The sequence below is a fragment of the Dunckerocampus dactyliophorus genome, chromosome 21 (assembly GCF_027744805.1).
Source record: "Dunckerocampus dactyliophorus isolate RoL2022-P2 chromosome 21, RoL_Ddac_1.1, whole genome shotgun sequence".
Lineage (NCBI taxonomy): Eukaryota > Metazoa > Chordata > Actinopteri > Syngnathiformes > Syngnathidae > Dunckerocampus > Dunckerocampus dactyliophorus.
Window position 1 is genome coordinate 1,874,026 of NC_072839.1, and position 18,153 is coordinate 1,892,178.

The 18,153-nt window shown below is 41.9% G+C and overlaps 2 protein-coding genes across 4 annotated transcripts in view; both read left to right on the plus strand.

Moving 5' to 3' along the window:
• The first annotated feature begins 258 nt into the window (after positions 1 to 258).
• map3k8 (mitogen-activated protein kinase kinase kinase 8) lies at positions 259 to 7,436 on the plus strand. The gene is made up of 8 exons (XM_054766218.1): positions 259 to 429; positions 965 to 1,318; positions 1,398 to 1,568; positions 3,407 to 3,668; positions 4,454 to 4,560; positions 4,956 to 5,108; positions 5,368 to 5,614; positions 6,480 to 7,436. The coding sequence occupies exons 2-8, from the start codon at positions 992 to 994 to the stop codon at positions 6,602 to 6,604; spliced, it is 1,392 nt and encodes a 463-aa protein (XP_054622193.1). The 5' UTR covers positions 259 to 429; positions 965 to 991; the 3' UTR covers positions 6,605 to 7,436.
• Positions 7,437 to 8,593: 1,157 nt separating this feature from the next.
• The window catches only part of arhgap29a (Rho GTPase activating protein 29a), a 34,930-nt gene continuing 25,370 nt past the window's right edge, over positions 8,594 to 18,153 (plus strand). For 2 of the 3 annotated variants that reach the window (XM_054764948.1, XM_054764949.1), the window contains exons 1-2: positions 8,594 to 8,767; positions 9,865 to 10,249. In XM_054764948.1, coding sequence (XP_054620923.1) covers positions 9,934 to 10,249 — 316 coding nt within the window. In that variant the 5' untranslated portion in view covers positions 8,594 to 8,767; positions 9,865 to 9,933. Of the gene's footprint in view, positions 8,768 to 9,864; positions 10,250 to 12,657; positions 13,044 to 18,153 lie in introns of those variants that run through there. The other variant, XM_054764950.1, reaches the window with a different exon arrangement.

Here is an 18,153-nt window from a genome sequence, read left to right on the forward strand (position 1 = left end):
GGCAATTGAGAGGCGCCAAAAGTTTACTTTTGCGATATTTGTTGCTGTTACAGTTAGCTGCTCAAAGTCGAGCAATTAATTACATAAAAGTGTGTCACTGTCATTGAAATGTTATAGATGTGTCTACCTTATTTGAACAATCAATATATGTTTCGTTAGTGCAATAGGGCTACTGTGTCAAGCCCGTTTTTGGTAGCGATTTACATTTTTACTCTTGTTTACTCAAAGCGGAAGTAGTATTTCCTTTCAGATGCCGAAGGGACAGGGAAAATGAAACCACACAAGTGCACTCAGATGACTTTAAGGCATGAACCACATGCGCAATGATGCATTTCCTCTGCTAGGTTCCTCCTCGAGAGCAGTTTTGCTTTGCAGACAACCGACGCACGAATTCGCACTTATGGAAAGACGAAGTTTCTGAAAGCAAAGGTAACGCTTTCCTTAATTATTTAAAGTTAGAATGATGTGTTAAAAAAACTCTTACGCTTGGTGATTGTGAAGTTCTGCTGTGTATTTTTTTTGAAACTATGCATCTATGTTTCATAATCATGCTGATATAGTAATGTTGAGATTATGTTATTAAATGTAGAGTGACATATATATAATAGTTTTCTGACCACATATATTAGATTTTGTCAGCATTTTTTCCAGTATTTGTATTTTTTTTATCTAATTGGACATAAAATGGAAAAGAAAGGCTTTCCAGGGGCTTCCCAGGTTTACTATGAAACTCCCTTTTGTGTTAGGAAAGCAGAGGCCCACCCAGATGTTAGCACGTATTGGCGTCAAAATATTTTTCCCAAGATGATAAGAAGGTGAGATTATGTACGGCAACTGAAAGTGATTACTGAGCTAGTGGAATACCTTAGTACTTACTCATCATCCAATCAGATCGCTCTAATGGAAGGTCCCGTTCGTCAGCATGATCGGATTCACTTTTAAGTTGACGCATTTTCTGTTTCAGTGAGGGGGACACGTCCAGGGACACACCATGGAGTACGACAACCACATAGAACTGTTGTTGGCTTATATGAACATTGAGGACATCATCAACGCTGCAGAGACCCTCTATCAGCTTGAGCAAGAAGAAGAGGACAGGGGCTTGTCATTGGAAGAGGACACTCTGTCCCCCGTTGAAATGGATGGGAGTGAAGAGGTCAGAGAATTCAGGTGTCCGGAGAAAGACCACACTAACAAGGATGGCGGTGTTCGGTATGGGACCGTGACGGACCTCCTGTCCTTTGTCAATCTTCTCTCCAATATGCAAGCAACAGCCTTGCCGTGCCCGCATGAGGAGGTGGGAGTCCTGCTCAATAAAGTGAGTGCATTTTATGCCTTCATATCTTGGATGAGAAAATGCATCACTTTTCATTCGTGGGAACTGACTTTACTTGCAGAAAGACATGGCTGTGAAAAACGGCCGCTACAAGATCAACAAGGATGTGCTCCTGTTTCCCTGGCAGCTGACCTACAAGAATCGTGGCTCCGACCTGGTGCCAAAGGGCTCCTTTGGGAAAGTTCACCTAGCTCAGGATGGAACCACCCGGAAGAGAATGGCATGCAAACTGGTGAGTCATTGGAGTCCAAAATAACCACATAAGTACCTAATAAGAATGAGCTGCAACAACTTATCAATGATTATTCAATTATCCAATTAACTGACATGGTCTTCCATTAATTATTTAAAAATGTAAATATACTCTGATTTCAGCCTCTCAAATGTAGATTTTTTTTAAAATTTCCTTTAGAGCTGCAACAATTAATCAATGATTAATCGATTGTCCAATTAATTAACTATTTTGGTCCTCGATTAATTTTTATTACTTTTTTAATGTAAATATCCTCTGATTTCAGCCTCTCAAATATGATTTAAAAAAATTTCCTTTAGAGCTGAAACAATTAATCGATGGTTAATCAAAGTCCAATTAATCAACAACTATTTTGGTCCTCGATTATTTTTGTTTTTATTTAATGTTTTCTTTATTTACAAATGTAAATACTCTGATTTAAGCCTCTCAAATGTAGATTTTTTTAAAATTCTATTAGAACTGCAACATTTAATCGATTATCCAATTAATTGTTTTTTTTTTATATTTATTTTTTAATTATTTTCATATTCAAAGAAAAAACAGCCTGCATCAGATCTAATTTTCCTAAAATTGCAACTTTATTTTTTGTTTAGTTTCTCATAATGCAACCTTTTTCCTTTAATATTTGTAAATATATTTCATATGGTTTCCTTTAATATATTTTTTCTTAATGGCTTTTTTTTTCCATTTTTACTGTGGTTTTAAAAAATGTTCTTCTTTAATCATATTTTTGGAATGTGCCGAGCACCAATAAAAAAAACGTCTCGGCGCGTAACTGACTCTGGCCGCGTTTTGGACACCCCTGGTTTAGTGCCTAACTGATTACTCGATTAATCGAAACAACAAGCTTCTGTTTAATCGGCTAAGAGAATAATTGTTAGTTGCAGCCCTAATAAGAATTAACTTTATTTTTAAAATATACCAACAAAGAAACAAGCTGTACACCGAAAATGGCCCTCAGGCCGCAAAATGGACACCCCAAGATTGAAGTTTTCTCTTACAGCAGAAGAGGAACCGGGCTTTTTAAAAAGATATAAATGACATTATTACAACACAAGCCACAGAAAGTGCAAAAATGGAAGTTTGTAACGGGTCACTGATTAGTGTAGCGCAGGCGTGTCCAAACTTTTTCCATGGAGGGCTGCATACTGAAATATCAAAGAATGGACGGGGTCACTTTGAATGAATTGTTTTTGTAAATATGCAAAGGAGTTCTATACTGTATGGTAAAAAAAAGAGCCTGCATCTCAGCTTTGTGTTATCGGTGAAACAGCTTATTAGTGGAAGCATGTTCTCTTTTTTTCCCTTCATTTCTGTTGATTATTTTTTATTTTTTCCCAAATTTTGGACACCCCTAGTGTAGCGGTACACACGGTTGAAGACAACATAAGCGGTAGAAGTGTTTTAATAATTACAGTTATGTTTTTGTGTGCTAAAGTTGTTGTCCATTACGTCACATGTGTAATCTTTACACGAGGAACATATTTACAGTGAAGGAAGAAGGGGTTTCCTGGTAAGATACTATCATTAAAAGCTGTGTTGACTCACTGTAGTGCACACATAAACAGCATGGAGACAGCTTACTGGCAGCAGGTTTTATGTATACTTTGTGTTTGCATTGATTTCAGTGTTTGACACTGTCATCCGTCAACCTTGATCACATGACAGCCCTGTTGTGTACCATACAGTAGAAAGCAAGAGTTTTGATTACATTTGATCATCGATTCTAGTCCCTATGAACCTTAATTCAGCTAAAATGACAGTGCTCCAAATAAATAGGAGTGTTTTTTGGACGTGTGTGTGCGCGTGTGTCACAGATCCCCGTGGAGAATTTCAGAGGAGCCGACGTGGAGTTCCAGGCTCGCTTCCGCCACGAGAACATTGCCGAGCTCTACGGGGCTTTGCTCTGGGAACGCAACGTGCATCTCTTCATGGAGGCCGGCGAGGGCGGCTCGGCCCTGGAGAAGATCGACAGCTGCGGGCCGATGAGGGAGTTTGAAGTGATCTGGGTGACCAAGCATGTGCTTCGGGGACTGGAGTACCTCCATTCGCACAACGTGATCCATCACGACATCAAACGTAAGAGGGGGAAAAAATGAGGAGAAACTTGCACATGCGCAACAAATTCGGCAGCCAGGCTGTAGACGTTCAAGTCTTCGTCGATTACCCGTGAGTCAGTGTCTGTTCTCTTTTTCTATGCGGTTCGTACGTTTATACAAATGCAGTTAGAGTAACAGTTGCGCAATCAATTACATGTTAGTTGGTTTCCTTTTTTTAACTGAGCTAGCTGTAGCCGGGGTAAGCATGTGAACGAGTTGACGGGATGAGTACCGGTGAGTCTTGATTCAGTCAAAAAAAAGTTTTGAACGACTCGTTCGTGGCTCGCGCAGTGTACTGTATAACGGTGAAACGACACTTGTTAATAAAAGTGTCTCCCGAGCTTCGTGGCAGCCGTACTTTCGTCGTGTTGAGCGGACATCAACGGACATTTTATGAAGACCCTCTGTTACACATATTTATAATCGAAAAGGCAAAACTTGGAAAATAACTCCCGACCGCGGGCATGCTGACAGCTAGCAAGTTTGTTGCAACATAATTGTAACATAATATGCTGTTCACCTCGCACACTTGCCTCCTCTCGCTCTTTCCCCCACACTTCTCCTTCTCCTAAATAATAACGCTCACAGCGAGGTGCGTTCACGAACAGCAGAATTTAGAGTATCGACATTCGGAACAGGACGTCACATTATGAAAAAGCGGATCTCTCGTGTTTACGCCAGTATCGTCTGATATTTCTTCAGCAGCATTATACAAGCCCTAGTGCTACTGTGTCCCTTAGCCCCCCGTGTGTTTTTTCTCTTTAGCCAGTAACATCGTCCTGATGTCAGACAAGGCTGTCCTGGTGGACTTCGGCCTCACTGTGCAGATGACGGAAGACATCTACATTCCCAGAGACTTGAGAGGAACTGAGGTAAAAATAAATCCTTGTTTACCTTCTGCTGTCCCATGTATTGACCCCCGTGTGATAACACAACGCTCCCGTGCAGCATGCTTGGTGGAAAGCCCCAAGAGAGGCGCCCGCTTACTAACACAGTTTTGCTTGAGCCAACATTACACATCAGACTGGAATTTCCAACACAAAGAGAAAATCTTTGGTGGTGTGTTTACTTTCCACACACGCACATGCAGTTCACTCCAAATACACTGCAAGTGCTTGTTTTCCTGTTACGTGGCTGCGTGACCCAGCATCGCCTCAAATGAGGACCCCTGACGCCCTAACCCGAAGACCACCAACCCCCGACCCACTTTTGGCTCTTGTGCCACCAGTTGACAATGACTTTTGTAAAACATTCTTATTTTGTTCAGATGTACATGAGTCCAGAGCTGGTGTTGTGTCGGGGGCATAACACCAAAACTGACATCTACAGCCTCGGTACCACCATCATTCACATGCAGACTGGCAGCCCCCCCTGGGTTAGGAGGTATCCACGCACCGCCTACCCGTCCTATCTCTACATTGTAAGTACTTTCCATCACAACATTAAAGCTTTTTCATTTAATACCTCCGTCACGGTCAGTTTCAGAGAACATTATCAGCTCTTTTGAATGTGACTCACTTCCTCTTTGACGCTGCTGACTGACAAGTCATGTGATTCAGTCCTTTGACCTTATGATCTCGCCTTTCACCAGGATTTACGTCTTGATCATTACAGACTGTCTTTACAACATTGTTTTCTTGTTTTGTTGCCCCCCATCCCCCCATCCCCCCATCCCCCAGATCCACAAGCAGGCGCCCCCCCTGGAGGACATAGCAGACAACTGCAGCCTGGCAATGCGGTCCTTTCTGGAGCGAGCGCTAGAGAAGAACCCAGCGCTGAGAAGCTCGGCGTCGGAGCTCCTCAAGGACGACGCCATCAATCCGCCCAAAGAGGACCAGCCCAGGTGCTGGAGTCTGGACTCAGCTCTGGAGGAGGCCAACCAGGCCATGTTCTACCAGTATAGCAAGCACGATGACGCCACAGAAGGTACTTTACTGTACAGCATATCATAGCATAGTATTTGTTTTCCCATAGAAAACAGCCTGAAAAATATTGGTCATCTTATATTTGGGCTCAAGAGATTTTTACATGAAAAGGAGCCAGAGCTTTTCTTCCTGTCACACACACACACACACACTGAAAACAGTCTAAAAAAACACGAGTCGTCTTATATTCAGGGTATAGAGATTTTCACATGCAAACCTGCAACCTTTTCCCCAAAGGAGTCACAGCTTTTCTTTTCTTCCTGTCACACACACACACTAGTGCCTCGCAGCAATGCAGATACAGGAGTTGGTTAAGAAAAGTCTCAAAAGTTGGGAACTGAAAAAGACAAGTCGTCTTATATTCGGGGGTTTCGAGATATTTACACGCAAGCCTGCCGCTTTTCCACAAGGAAGTCAGTCAGCTTTTCTTCCTGTCACTCACACACACCAACCTAATACATACATACTGTACTGTAGACACGCTGAAGAAAAGTATCTCAAAAGTTGGTCATTTTTCCTACAAAACTGTCTGAAAAAGACAAGTCGTCTTTTCTTGCGAACCTACAATTTTCCCCCAAGGGAGTCAGAGCTTTTCTTCCTCTCACTCACACACACCAGTCCTTGTCACTGGAGAGTTTTACACGCAAGCCTGCAACTGAGGGAGTCAGTCAGAGCTTTTCTTCCTGTCACTCACACACACAGTTTTGTCTAATTGTTTTTTCCCAAAAATGAGTGTTCGTCTGATATTCTGGTCAATATGGTAAAATTTGCACCCGGTGCTATTTCTTTTAAATGAATATGATCCTGGAATGTGAAATAATGTAATAATATGCAGTATATGTTGCATGTACTCGTTTTTTCTTCAGAATCGTCGCTGTACGCTGAAGGTTCGGGCCCCATGAAGAGAAACGGCTCCTTGTACCTGGACCTGGGGGCTTTGTCCGGGTACTGCCCGCTGGTGACGGGCCCCCCTGCTTCACAATACGTCTAGTATCTACGCGGGCGACCTTTGATTGAGAGACGCAGAAGAGCTCGTCTTGAATTGTCGGCCTTCACTGTTGCGGAACAGCGCCGATTGCAGAGGCCTGGATGGAGTGCTGCAGGGGACTCAGTGACGACCCGTTAACAAGACTCACAATGACCAATTAGCTAATCCATCACGCTGGAATCGGCTGATGTGAATCAACAGCGCTGCAGGACAGTCGTTTGACGAGGCATTTGGGTTTTTATTCTACTTTTCAAATGAAACGAAGCGTGCTCGTCTCGTGTTTTCTTCAAGTATGTGTGCACACTGCAATCATGACTGATTTAGTCCTGCGTGGACTTCCTCATTTTAATTCCTGTGGAATATGAATAGCATCATGTGATATGTCTGATTTGTGTGTTGTACATCCTGTGAGATGAGGCCTTTGTGCTATTTTTAACGATAAAATTTCACTATCCATACAAATGTTTATCTTTCATTTTCTTCTGGACCACTTTAATGTGAAAAATGGGGCTTTGAGTGCATCAGTTTCACTTTCTAGCTGTGGAATAGCTTGACTTTATTCTTTCATCCTTTCTGCTCGATGTAGGGGTTCATATAGTTGGCAAAATGGTTGCATTGTGTTTGTATTGGTGCTGTTACACATGCACTACACATTTTCTGCAGTTGGGACTGTACATCGCATGCAGGGGTTTTATTTTAAAGACAAACTTTCCAAGACAGCAGACACCTTGGTTGACTCATCTCAAGGAAAAAAACATCTTATGGAATTTTCCTGAAAGCTCAAAGCTAAAACTAAGAGCAATAAAGGGTCCTGAGTCAATCAATCCTCAAATATAGCATTTATACCGCAAACAACAGGACCAGTGAATGTAAAAATGACTGAGATATTATCTCATAAAGTCATGACTCATTAATTTCGTACTGAAAAATGAGTGGGTGGTGTGTGTGCACTGCTAGGGGGTGATTTATTTACCTCAGAGTCAGATTGGAGATGACGTTCAATGAGTTCCATAAACTAGCAAAGAGAAACACCGCCATCTGCTGGTAGCATACATGTTTTTCAAATTACCTGCAGTGCACGGTATTCACCAGCAGGTGTCAGTCAGGTCAAATGTACTACTTCGTAATCTGTGCCTGCGCCATGTTTTTTTAAAATTTATTTTAAAACCATAGTTAAAAATACCTTCTAGATTATTTATGAGGGCTAAACTAAAATAGAAACACAATAAAGCTGCAATGACGATTTCCCTTTTATTCAAACGCATGACACGACTTTTCTCTTTGCAGCGTTCACATCAAACTTAAAAAACGTAACTGTCAGCACTTTTGCAGTAACATGTTTCTGATAAAGATACCCAAATATCAGCGGGATCGATACTATGGATATACCATGACTACTTGGCTAGTATAGGTATTGGATTGATACTAGCATGATAAACTCGATGTTTTACTGTCCCTTTCTATGATCATTATAACAAATACTATCTGTGTGTTGTAAGCTTGCTGATAAACATTCTTATTTGGCTAAAATCTTTTGCCCTGTGTTTTATTGTGATTCTGAACATTATCAACAAATTAGAGTCAAAATTACAAACTCATTTAATGAGCTTGACATTTTTCAAGTACCAAGTATAGCTATTAGTAGCCTTGTATTTACTTGGTATCGGATCAATGCCAAAATGTGCAGTATCAGAGCTCCTGGCAAATATAGTCAAGTCGAAAGAATGCAAAAGCGGAACTATAACACATTCTTGCTCAAAATTAATCTACAAAATGATACTCGGTCATTTTTTGAAATATTAACGGCGATACGCTATGGTGAGAATTCCACGCTATAAAAATGCCGATTCATTTGTATCGGGACAACAAAGGATGTTTCATAGTTACGTTATAGCTACCACGATGTTTTACTTTGAAAAGCGTAACCGGACGTTGGCATTCTACCCCCGGTTCACTTGACAATTTAAACGCTAGCACCTGTTGTTAAAGGAGAAGCTCACATCAAAGCGAATGTCACAAAGCAAAGAGAGTGCACACGTTCAGACGTTGACGGAGTTTGGATACAACAAACGCCCTTTATGAGGATTATTTTGTCTTTTTTGTTCACTTCCCTGGCTCGTCTTTTCACGCTTTCCTTGGCTGCAATGCTTCCGGATACTGCACCGGGTTCGTATGTTTATTCGGTAACCTTTACACCTCAGCAACAAGTTTTATCCAACTTTGTCGAGGTTATTCTCACGAAAGCAAAATAGTTCGAACTTTTTGGGATCCGCTTGATTATTTAACTGTTACAACTTTGTTGATGGTTCTTGTGCATTTGCGAGTCGTTGAGTTGAATTAAGGGCACTTTTCTGCGTATACTGTAAATACGGGTCATTGCTCGTGACAACCAATACCAAATAACGCACTTTTATTCCAGAAATGTGGCATTTTCAAACTTTTTCCAAGAATATTTTGTTTATTGTTGCGGTTGCACTAATGCCACTGCTTGCCAATAACCACTTGCGCCACATTTGAGTTTGATGTGTGTTATTACATCAGCATTAAACGAGCGTCACCCCTTTTCATCTCTCAAAGCGGCAGCAGCACTTGTGAAATATCGACACCGATGTGATTGACAAGTTGCTGGAATACGGAGCCCTCCAGGGAACATGGTGAAAACAAATTGATGGGAAAAAAATACGGATTTTTGCCAGAACGAGCTCTCGCAATACTTGCGCGAAATCTCGTAAAACTGTTTGTTTGCGTTGAAACTTCAAATTAAGAGCAGCACATTCGTTACGTTTTTGATATGACTGTTTACTTTGCTAATCAATGAATTTCCTTTGGAGTACTGCGCCAGTACTCTAAAAGGGATGTTTCCTTCTACACAAGCTAGGAGCGGATGTTGGCTTTTTTTTTTTTTTCAAAAGACGGCCGAATAATCATCACGAAGTTGAAAAGTTGTTCCTATAGTTACAGTATCGCTCAATACCTCTACAATTGTGCAGGAAGGAACGTGGAAACGCTGAAGATGGAAATTAAAAGATGCATTTCCACCCGATTTTTGCAGTGTGGAGGCAAGCTCTGACCGGAAGTGTGTCCTGGAGCGTCACATAGATTTGCGAGATAAAGCAAAAGTTTTGGGAGCTTTTTTTTTTGTAACCCATCAATTTTTTGTCTCCATGTCCCGTACCCTGACGACTTCCTGTAGATTTTTTTGTCTTTTTTTATGATAGTGACATGATATTGTGCACTCAGCAATGTCATCTCTGTTTTTGCAGCACCCCTCATCCTTGCTGCATTGCTGTGTGGGGTTTGAGCCCCAAGTTGAACCGCTGGACCAAGAAAGCATGCTGGCTGCCATTCTGCGCACCGGTGGAGGTTCCGGTAGTAGTGGTGGTAGTGGTGGCAGTGCTGGAGGCGGAGGAGGAACCAAACCCCCTCTGGGGATGTCTCGATTCTCCGGCTCCAGTTCCAGCTTGAGCTCGGCCAGCACTGCCACCGTGAGCTCGTCCACGGTGGGCAGGGTTTCCAAGGGCCCCCCGTTGCACTCTACCAGCCTCGAGAGCCTCGCCTCGGACCCCAACTACATCATGCAGACGGTCAGCGACATACGCATGTTTGCTGATGTGCTGCTCCGCTTCAAGGAAGTCTTCAGCTCCACAGGTACGTGGTTGTCCTCTGTTCTGTCGAATAATTTGTGTCAAAAAGGTTTTCTACTGCAATAAAGCTGTCAGTCGTGTGTCGCTTTCACCACAAAGCACACAGTCCCAGGCCTTGTTGCCTATTTTGTCCCAATGTGGCCTTGACTGCACGGCCACTCAAACAGTCTTATCGCTCTCCCAGCTTTCGAGGTTATTGCACTGTAACTGGTCGAGAATGCAATGAAATGTGCCACTGACAAGTATAAGTGAAGGAAGGGCGGCATGTTTGACGCATTTCATGCAGAAAAGTAGTCAGGCAAGCACGTTTCGGTAGACTTCATTGTTCCAAAGCAGCACCTTCTGAACGGCAGGGATGTCCCAAGCTTTTTACAGAAAAGGTGACGCGTCCCGGATGCCACTTTTTGTGCATTAAAGGGTGCTAAATGTAGGTCAATCTGACCAAAACATTCACATCTTAGCTTTTTGCTATAGATGACAGTCAGACACAGATTAGCAGGTTACTTTACTTCCTGGTTCCTCGAGGCATTTGACATGATGGAGGATGCCATTTCCTTGTCTTAGTAAGACGTCTCCTTCTGCAGTTGAGCTACTGAAACCAAGCAGTTTCCCTTGTGGATCAATAAAGTCTCAGTCTAATAAACAATGTGAATGTTAATGATGTGTTTGCATCATTTAATTATCTACACACCTCTAATGCACCATATCCATACTATAACGGTTTAATGCAGTTTGGAGTCACCACAGGTGTTACTACTTTTAATACAGCTTCTCTGGTGCACTGGTATTTCAACCATGGAAAAGGGATTTGCGATACTCCCGTTGTAAAAAGTTGCTGAAGGTACGTGTTTAGGGTTAACATTGTAGTTGATTATACCCATAGTAGCAGTCGTTTGTATTTACTGTGTAGTTAGTGTTGTGTCCAGTGGCCCTCCTGTTTATCCCTGCTCTAAACCTGATAATAGGCCTCCCACAGTTATTCATGTAAACGACTTAATTGTTGCAGCGCTAATTTGAAGCGGAGGAAAGGAATGGGTGGATATGCAGGGACGTACTGTACTACAACTAGACTTCCCAGCATGCTTTGTGGTACTTGTGTTGTAAAAAGTTGCTAAAGTTACGTGTTTAGGGTTAACATAGTAGTTGATTATACTCATAGTAGTAGACGTTTGCATTTACTGTGTTATTTACTGTGTTGTGATTGTAGGTAGTGTTCTGTCTCGTGACCCACTTGTGTGAGACCCCTGCTCTGAACCTGACAATAGGCTTCCCACAGTTATTAATGTAAACAATTCAATAGTTGTAGTGCTAATTTGAAGCAAAAGACATCCACAAATGCCAAAGTGCGAATACGTGGGGACCTGCTGTACTAGAACTCGACCTGTTGGGCCTGCCTCCAGCATGCAGCATGGGTGTTGTAAAAGTAGCTAAAGTAACGTGTTTAGGGTTAACGTACTTGGTCGTACCCGTTGTATTTACTGTGGTGACTATTTGTAGTTTGACTTGTGTTGTTCCGTGTGCTGTTTCCCTCCCGTTTGCGCTAAACCTGTTAAGTCCTCCCACAGTTACTAACCATTCATCAGTTGTTGCAGCGCTAATTTGAAGCAGGGAAAACAAATCGGCGAATAAGTGGGGACCCACTCTATGAGAAGTAGGACTTGAAACACAAGCGACGAATTTTAAGCTCGAGCGACCTTCACAGTAATCTTGCGGCCGTGTGTTAATGCCGGCATGAGCTGTCAAACTTGTCAAACAAAGGAACCGGTTCATAATCGGTCCTCCCTGCAAAATGTAATTACTTTGAAGCGGATTCAAACTTCAAACCAAAAAAAATCCCCGGTTTTGAGATACCGGTTCAATAAACACGGGTTGAGTTATGCGGATGCGGTCGCTCACAATAGATGCTAACATGTGACCGAGTATTCCCATTAGAGAGCTTGTTCTGGCTAAATACAGGAAAAGGCAGATTTGGGGAACTGAGCCTGATTAGGATGTTGGAAACAAACCATCCACTATTGAGGAAAGTTGTAAAGAGTCCATTGTGCCTTTTTGAAAACCCTCGAAAGAGAATGTTTGAGGACGTATTTACGCAGGAATAACATATAGAGAGTGCTTTACTGGAAGGACTTGGTTGTCATCCGTGGAGGTGTCATTGTTTAGGTTGAGACAGCTAACAGATTGTTTGCAGTCAATGACTGGCACTGAGATTGGACGTGATTTAAATCCCCCACTTGAATTTATGGCCGTATTGTCCCCGTGCTGCATCACTAAAGTTCAAACCTTTCATTACTCTGGTCAGCCACTGAAAGTGACCAAAAGGACGCCGCCCCCTCCCCTTCCTCTCCTCTTTATCACACAGTGCAGAGCAATATTCAGCTACTTGGTCCAAGTCCCCTTCACAGCTGCATTCACGGTCAATGATGTGAGTGTGACTCCCATTGTCCCCCCGGAGACATCTCCTCCACAAACGCATGCTGTAATAAACGGGTGGCTTTTGCAGAAATGGATACTGTTCCCAAGTCCAGAATAGCTTTGGCCTGTGAGAATGATCCCCCGTGGGGTCTCCTCAGCCCGCTCCTCCAAGTAAGACATTTCATGTTTGTTTTGACTGGCAGTGCATCCTTAGATGGTTATTATTGCATGGTTGGCCCCGGCCAGCGACGCGCGCATGACTCAATTCTGCCGTGAGAAGTTGCTTATGTGATCCCACCGGTGTCATCTCTGCACTCTGCAGACCATTTTGACTGAGTGTCGCTGTTGGGTTGTGACCTGGTCCACTGCACACTCGTGAAGGACATGTGAGTAATTGGGGGGATTATTGTTTTGAGTTCGGTCCTCACTAGGGTCACAGAGGACATCATGAGACCATATGAGACATGGGGGTGGTCTCTCTGGCCCTTTTGTGTGTGACGGTGAATAGGCACTCTCAGGCACTCCATCATATTAGAGCAGCAAACATTTGCTTTCAGCAGCCTCGTCACTCAAGCTTCTTGTACTTTCTAGATTAACTACAAATAAGAGTTGACATAAAACGGGGGTGTCGGGGCTTTTTTAAAATTGATAAATAAAAAACAGAATTTAACAAAAAAAACCCAGCAGAAATGGAAAAAAACAGCTGTAATTTAGTGGGTATATTCGAAATATTAAGAGGAAAAAAGTGGTAAAATAAACTCAAAATATGAGCTAAAATAATGTCATTTTAGTAGCATCAAGTTGAAATATTCAAGAAAATAGACGTTATTTTTGAAAAAGCTGTAATAAACAGTCGTAAACAAATACAATCGTAATTTTTTGAGGGTCGCAGCAAAATTAGAAATGTTACGAGACTGAAGTCTAAGTCTGCAAGAAGACAATTGAAAGAGTTAAAATAATTTTAAAAACGCCAAAATGGGGGAAAAAAAACAGCTGTAATTTCACAAGAATGAAGTCAAAATATTAAGAAAAAAAGTCATATTGTAACGATAAGAAAAGTCACAATTTTACAAGAATAAACTCATAATATTATGAGGAAAAAGACATTTTAGTAGTATCAAGTTGGATCATATTGAAGGAAATACGTTATTTTTTAAAAGCAGTAATATTACGAGAAACAAACAATGATAATATTATGCGACTCAAGTCATAATATTACAAGAAAAAAAAAATACAAAAATTCCTGAAGAACAAAGTTGAACTATTTGGAAAGTGAGGAAAAAAATAGCTGCAAAAATGGGGAAAACACCAGCCAACAGTCAAGTTCATACGACTTACACAAAGCTGAGATGAAGTTGTATTTCTTGAAAAATGGATAACGTCCTGACAAACTATCAAAATGGCCTATGTGTCATTTTTCACGATGTGGTCCTCGCTGGAACAAGTTTGGACACCCCTAACAAAAGAAGAGAAAGAATAAATAATAAAAACAGTAAAATTGGGAATAAAACCATGTGACAGAACCATGCCTTTGGGGAGACAAAGTGCTCGAGTGTTAAAGTACTGGAGTGCTAAAGTGCCTCAGTGCTGAAGTGCTAGGTGCTGTAGCATCAGAACATTTCTAACACAGAAGAAGTGTAAATTGACCATGCAGAAGGTGTATTTTTGGTAGTGAAGGGGTGTTGTCAGCGAGGCTGCCTGCTTCGGGAGAGCAGGCGTGTCGTCTGTTTGCACCGTGGGGCTCTGCCAAGCAGAATGATTTTGTGTGTCAACCACAGACGCATGAAAACTGCACCAACAAGCATTTGACAATGGAAAATTAGCTTGAGCAGGGTGTTGCCAGGCATTGTTTAGCGGTGTCTGTATTGCGTAAATAGATAATTTCACGTCAGATTAAAGAATATCCAGATGCGGTTGTTTTTTTTGCATGTTTTTTCATTAGCTATCTTATTTATGGAGTGCTCTTCTCCAGCGGATATCTGCAGCTGTGTGTCGGACCGAAGGCACGTTAAGTCCCCTCTCGATGTCCTCCATCCTCCTCAAGCTTGACATAAACATGGCATGCGCCTCGTAGCGGCGTAGCAAGCGGAAGGCACACACGTCCTTGTCACACCAGGTGCCCAGGAAATCCACTGGATCTGAGTTGCGACCCACCAGTAGTGGAGAACAGCCTTAGAAGGAAATCATCTCTCATTGCGTTAGGTTTCATTTTCACAACACAAGCTTGGAATGCAGGACATTGATGTCAGTCTAAGACCGGCTGAGGTGACGTGTCCTTTTTCCAGACAAAAGGTGTACTGAGGAATCCCGTGGATGACGACCATGCCAGCTTTTGCCTGATATCCCATTCTCGAGGGAATAAAATGACTCTCTAAGCATCATTTGTCAAAGTTTGCGTATGACTCACCTCATGCCACCAGCCACATCCTTCTGTCAGCTGAATCACTTGCTGTTGAGTCAGAAGGAGTCTTTTAGTTAATCAGTATGTGCCGAGCGAATAGCTCACCTGAGGTGTTGCGTAATGAGCAGTGACACACAGCAGAACACGTAACCGCTCAGGACAGAACGATTGATTGAGTTGGATTGATTGGACAATTGTCCTTATTCTGTCACCCTCAGTCGGTGAATACATTTCCATGAAAAAGTTTTGAGATTTCATGAAAAAGTGGTATTCTAATGAGAAAACAGTCGCATTTTTATGACAATAAACTAATAATAAAAATAGTTAAAATAATGTCATATTAAAAAAAAAATGCTGAAAATGTAATTTTTTTAAAGGTCGTCATATGATGAGGAACAAACAAAACAAAACAAATTTACGAGGATTATTTAAGGAGGTAGAAATATTTGGAAAATTAAAACAAGAAAAATGGGAAAAAGAGCGAAGTTTGTCCTGACGGGCTTTTTCACCTCCATGAGCTGCAGTTTTTTCGTGAAACTTGTAATGTAACTTCTTGGCATCCTTTCATTTTTCATCATGTGGCCCTCGCTAGGAAAAAGTTTGGGCACCCCTGATGTGTTTTAAACACGCTGTTCATTGTGAAAGTATTCCACAAAGACAGTTCAGCCTTATGGGAAACCAATCCTGGTGCGGATCCTCGGAGAAAGCCTAAAAACTACTTCAGTGATTTGCATGCGAGATACTCGCCTGAAATTAGCCCTACTTGGACTTTTCACCAACCCTTTCCAGACTTTCTTTAAAGGCTTTAACTCTGCTGTGTTTAGACAGTGGATCCCACAGGGTCTGGGATTGGCTGTAAAGCATCGCAAGCCTCTTCTTGCCTCCAAAAAGTTCCTTTTATGGTTCTTTCACTCAGCCTGCATTCAAAGCCAGCGTAAATCATCCCAAATGTCTTTTCTAACTTGGAAAAAAATGGTGAAGATCAAGATACTCCAGTTTTGTGAGGCACTCGAGGAATATCTTCTCGATTTAATCGTAGCGGGCGCTTATCTTGCTAATTAAGCTGCCTAAAAGGATTTATGACATTACCTTAATTGAGTCGCTTCTAAACGCACGACTACTGCCTTGCTAGAATTGGATCTTTTTGGTACGGGATTAAAGTTTCCAGTGACATATGGCATCTTCCTTTTATCCCCTTTTGTCTTTTCAAAAGGAAGCGCGTCAAGCACTTAAACGCCGCCATCCAACAATGATGCCACCTTGTACACAGGTGGCAAAGACGTGCTAACTTGTCAAGTTTAATAGCTTTAACTGCACGCTGAGATTTGTAAGCTGTTTTCAGTTTGGAACCTGAGGGAACATCCTCTTTGTGTCTTCCCTTCCTCCTCCCACCCCCGACAAAGATTTATGGTTATGGGCACTCTTTTTTTTTTTCTTTTTTTCTTATCCTCCAGGGGCAGTTTTGTCTGCCACACATTTCGATAAAGCTCCAGGATTCCCACACTTGAGACTTAACAAATAAGGAGACATGGTATCTTTACAGCTCAATACTGTGAAGGCACATCTGGTGTACTGTAGTTTCTGCATGTACTTTAGGGCCTGAGCACCTAGCCATAGCGGTGTGAAGGCCCTTTTGAAATTGCTATGTTTATTCTTCTTCTTCTTATTATTACTATTAATAAAATTATTATTCCCCCAGTTTACTCGCATTTTTGAGGGCCTCAACATGCATGAAAGCTCACCAAATTTGCAAGCGTATCAGGTGCGGCAAAAAATGTGATATTTCGGGAGTCCCAAACACAAACTCCCAAAATGCGCAACCTTTAAGTTTTGAAAAAAATTAGCCCCTGCCACCACTTTGATGGATCGTCACAAAATTTGGTGACAATGTCAATCATGACAAGACACACAAAAAAGTCTCAGGAACCCATGTTCCAAAACAAACAGGAAGTCTGCCATTTTGGTTTACGGTGTAAACGGGTTGTATTTCAATAAGCTCGTCTTCGGCACAATACTACGCAGACGGGTGATGTTAGATTACCAAGGATCTTGGGGCTGTTCCATAAGATGTAGGTGGGGCGTGGTCACATCCTTTGATGACCAATCACAATTCACCACTAAACTGTAAAGGTTAATAACTCCGTTCCAGAAGGTCACGTCTTCATCATAATTGGTACACATAATGAAAACCACACCATGAAGCTATATATAGATCACTTCCTGAATTTGTCTCACCCCACGTGGTGGCAACAGGAAATGGAATACCCTCCGACTCACGTCAACCCAGAGTTGTGTGGGGGTGCGAGGGCCCGTTGGATGTTGCTTGTAGCTTTAATAGATTTTTGTTTCCTTTTGAGCTGTCTGCCCATAGTTTAGCATCTCATACCTCACATATCACACAATTTGTATCTGTGTACCGGGATGGCAGCTTTAATCCCTGTGGTAGTGTGACAAAATGGCCCCTTGTGCCTCTGGAATTAAAGTTTTTAAACAAAGGCAGCAGTTTTATCCCTCCGAATAATCTTAAGAAGCCCCCGAATCTGTGGCTCCTGTCCCTGCTTTGGATTAAAGTCCAGTGGAATTAGGCACAATGGCATTCATTCAGCAATGTGCATTTTCTAAAAAAAAAAATAAAAAGACTGCAATGCAGCAGCTTTGTCAAAACAACCCCATAACTTTTAAATTAAACCTAGATTGTAAGTTTTGTTTGTGTTTCAGATAGCCTTGCAACAATTAACTGACCATTCATGGATTATTTTGGAAAACAACTTTGGAACTTTGGAAAACAATGATCAAACCACTAACTGTATTTGGTTCACAGTGAGTTGGTCCGTCTAGGGCATAACCGATTACTCGATTAATCAACACAAGCTGTCGATTAAATCAGTCGATTAAAATTAATCGACTGAGAAAACACTCGTTAGTTGCAGCCCTAATTTCAGGCTCCATTACTTTTTTGTCATCTATGCTATGCCGTATCTCGGCTGCGTACATAAGCATCCATCGTAGTGACTGCTGCAGTGCAGTCGTACCTCAGGAACATCAAATTAAAATGGCTAAATGAATACGGAGCCACCATCCTTATGTACGAGCCT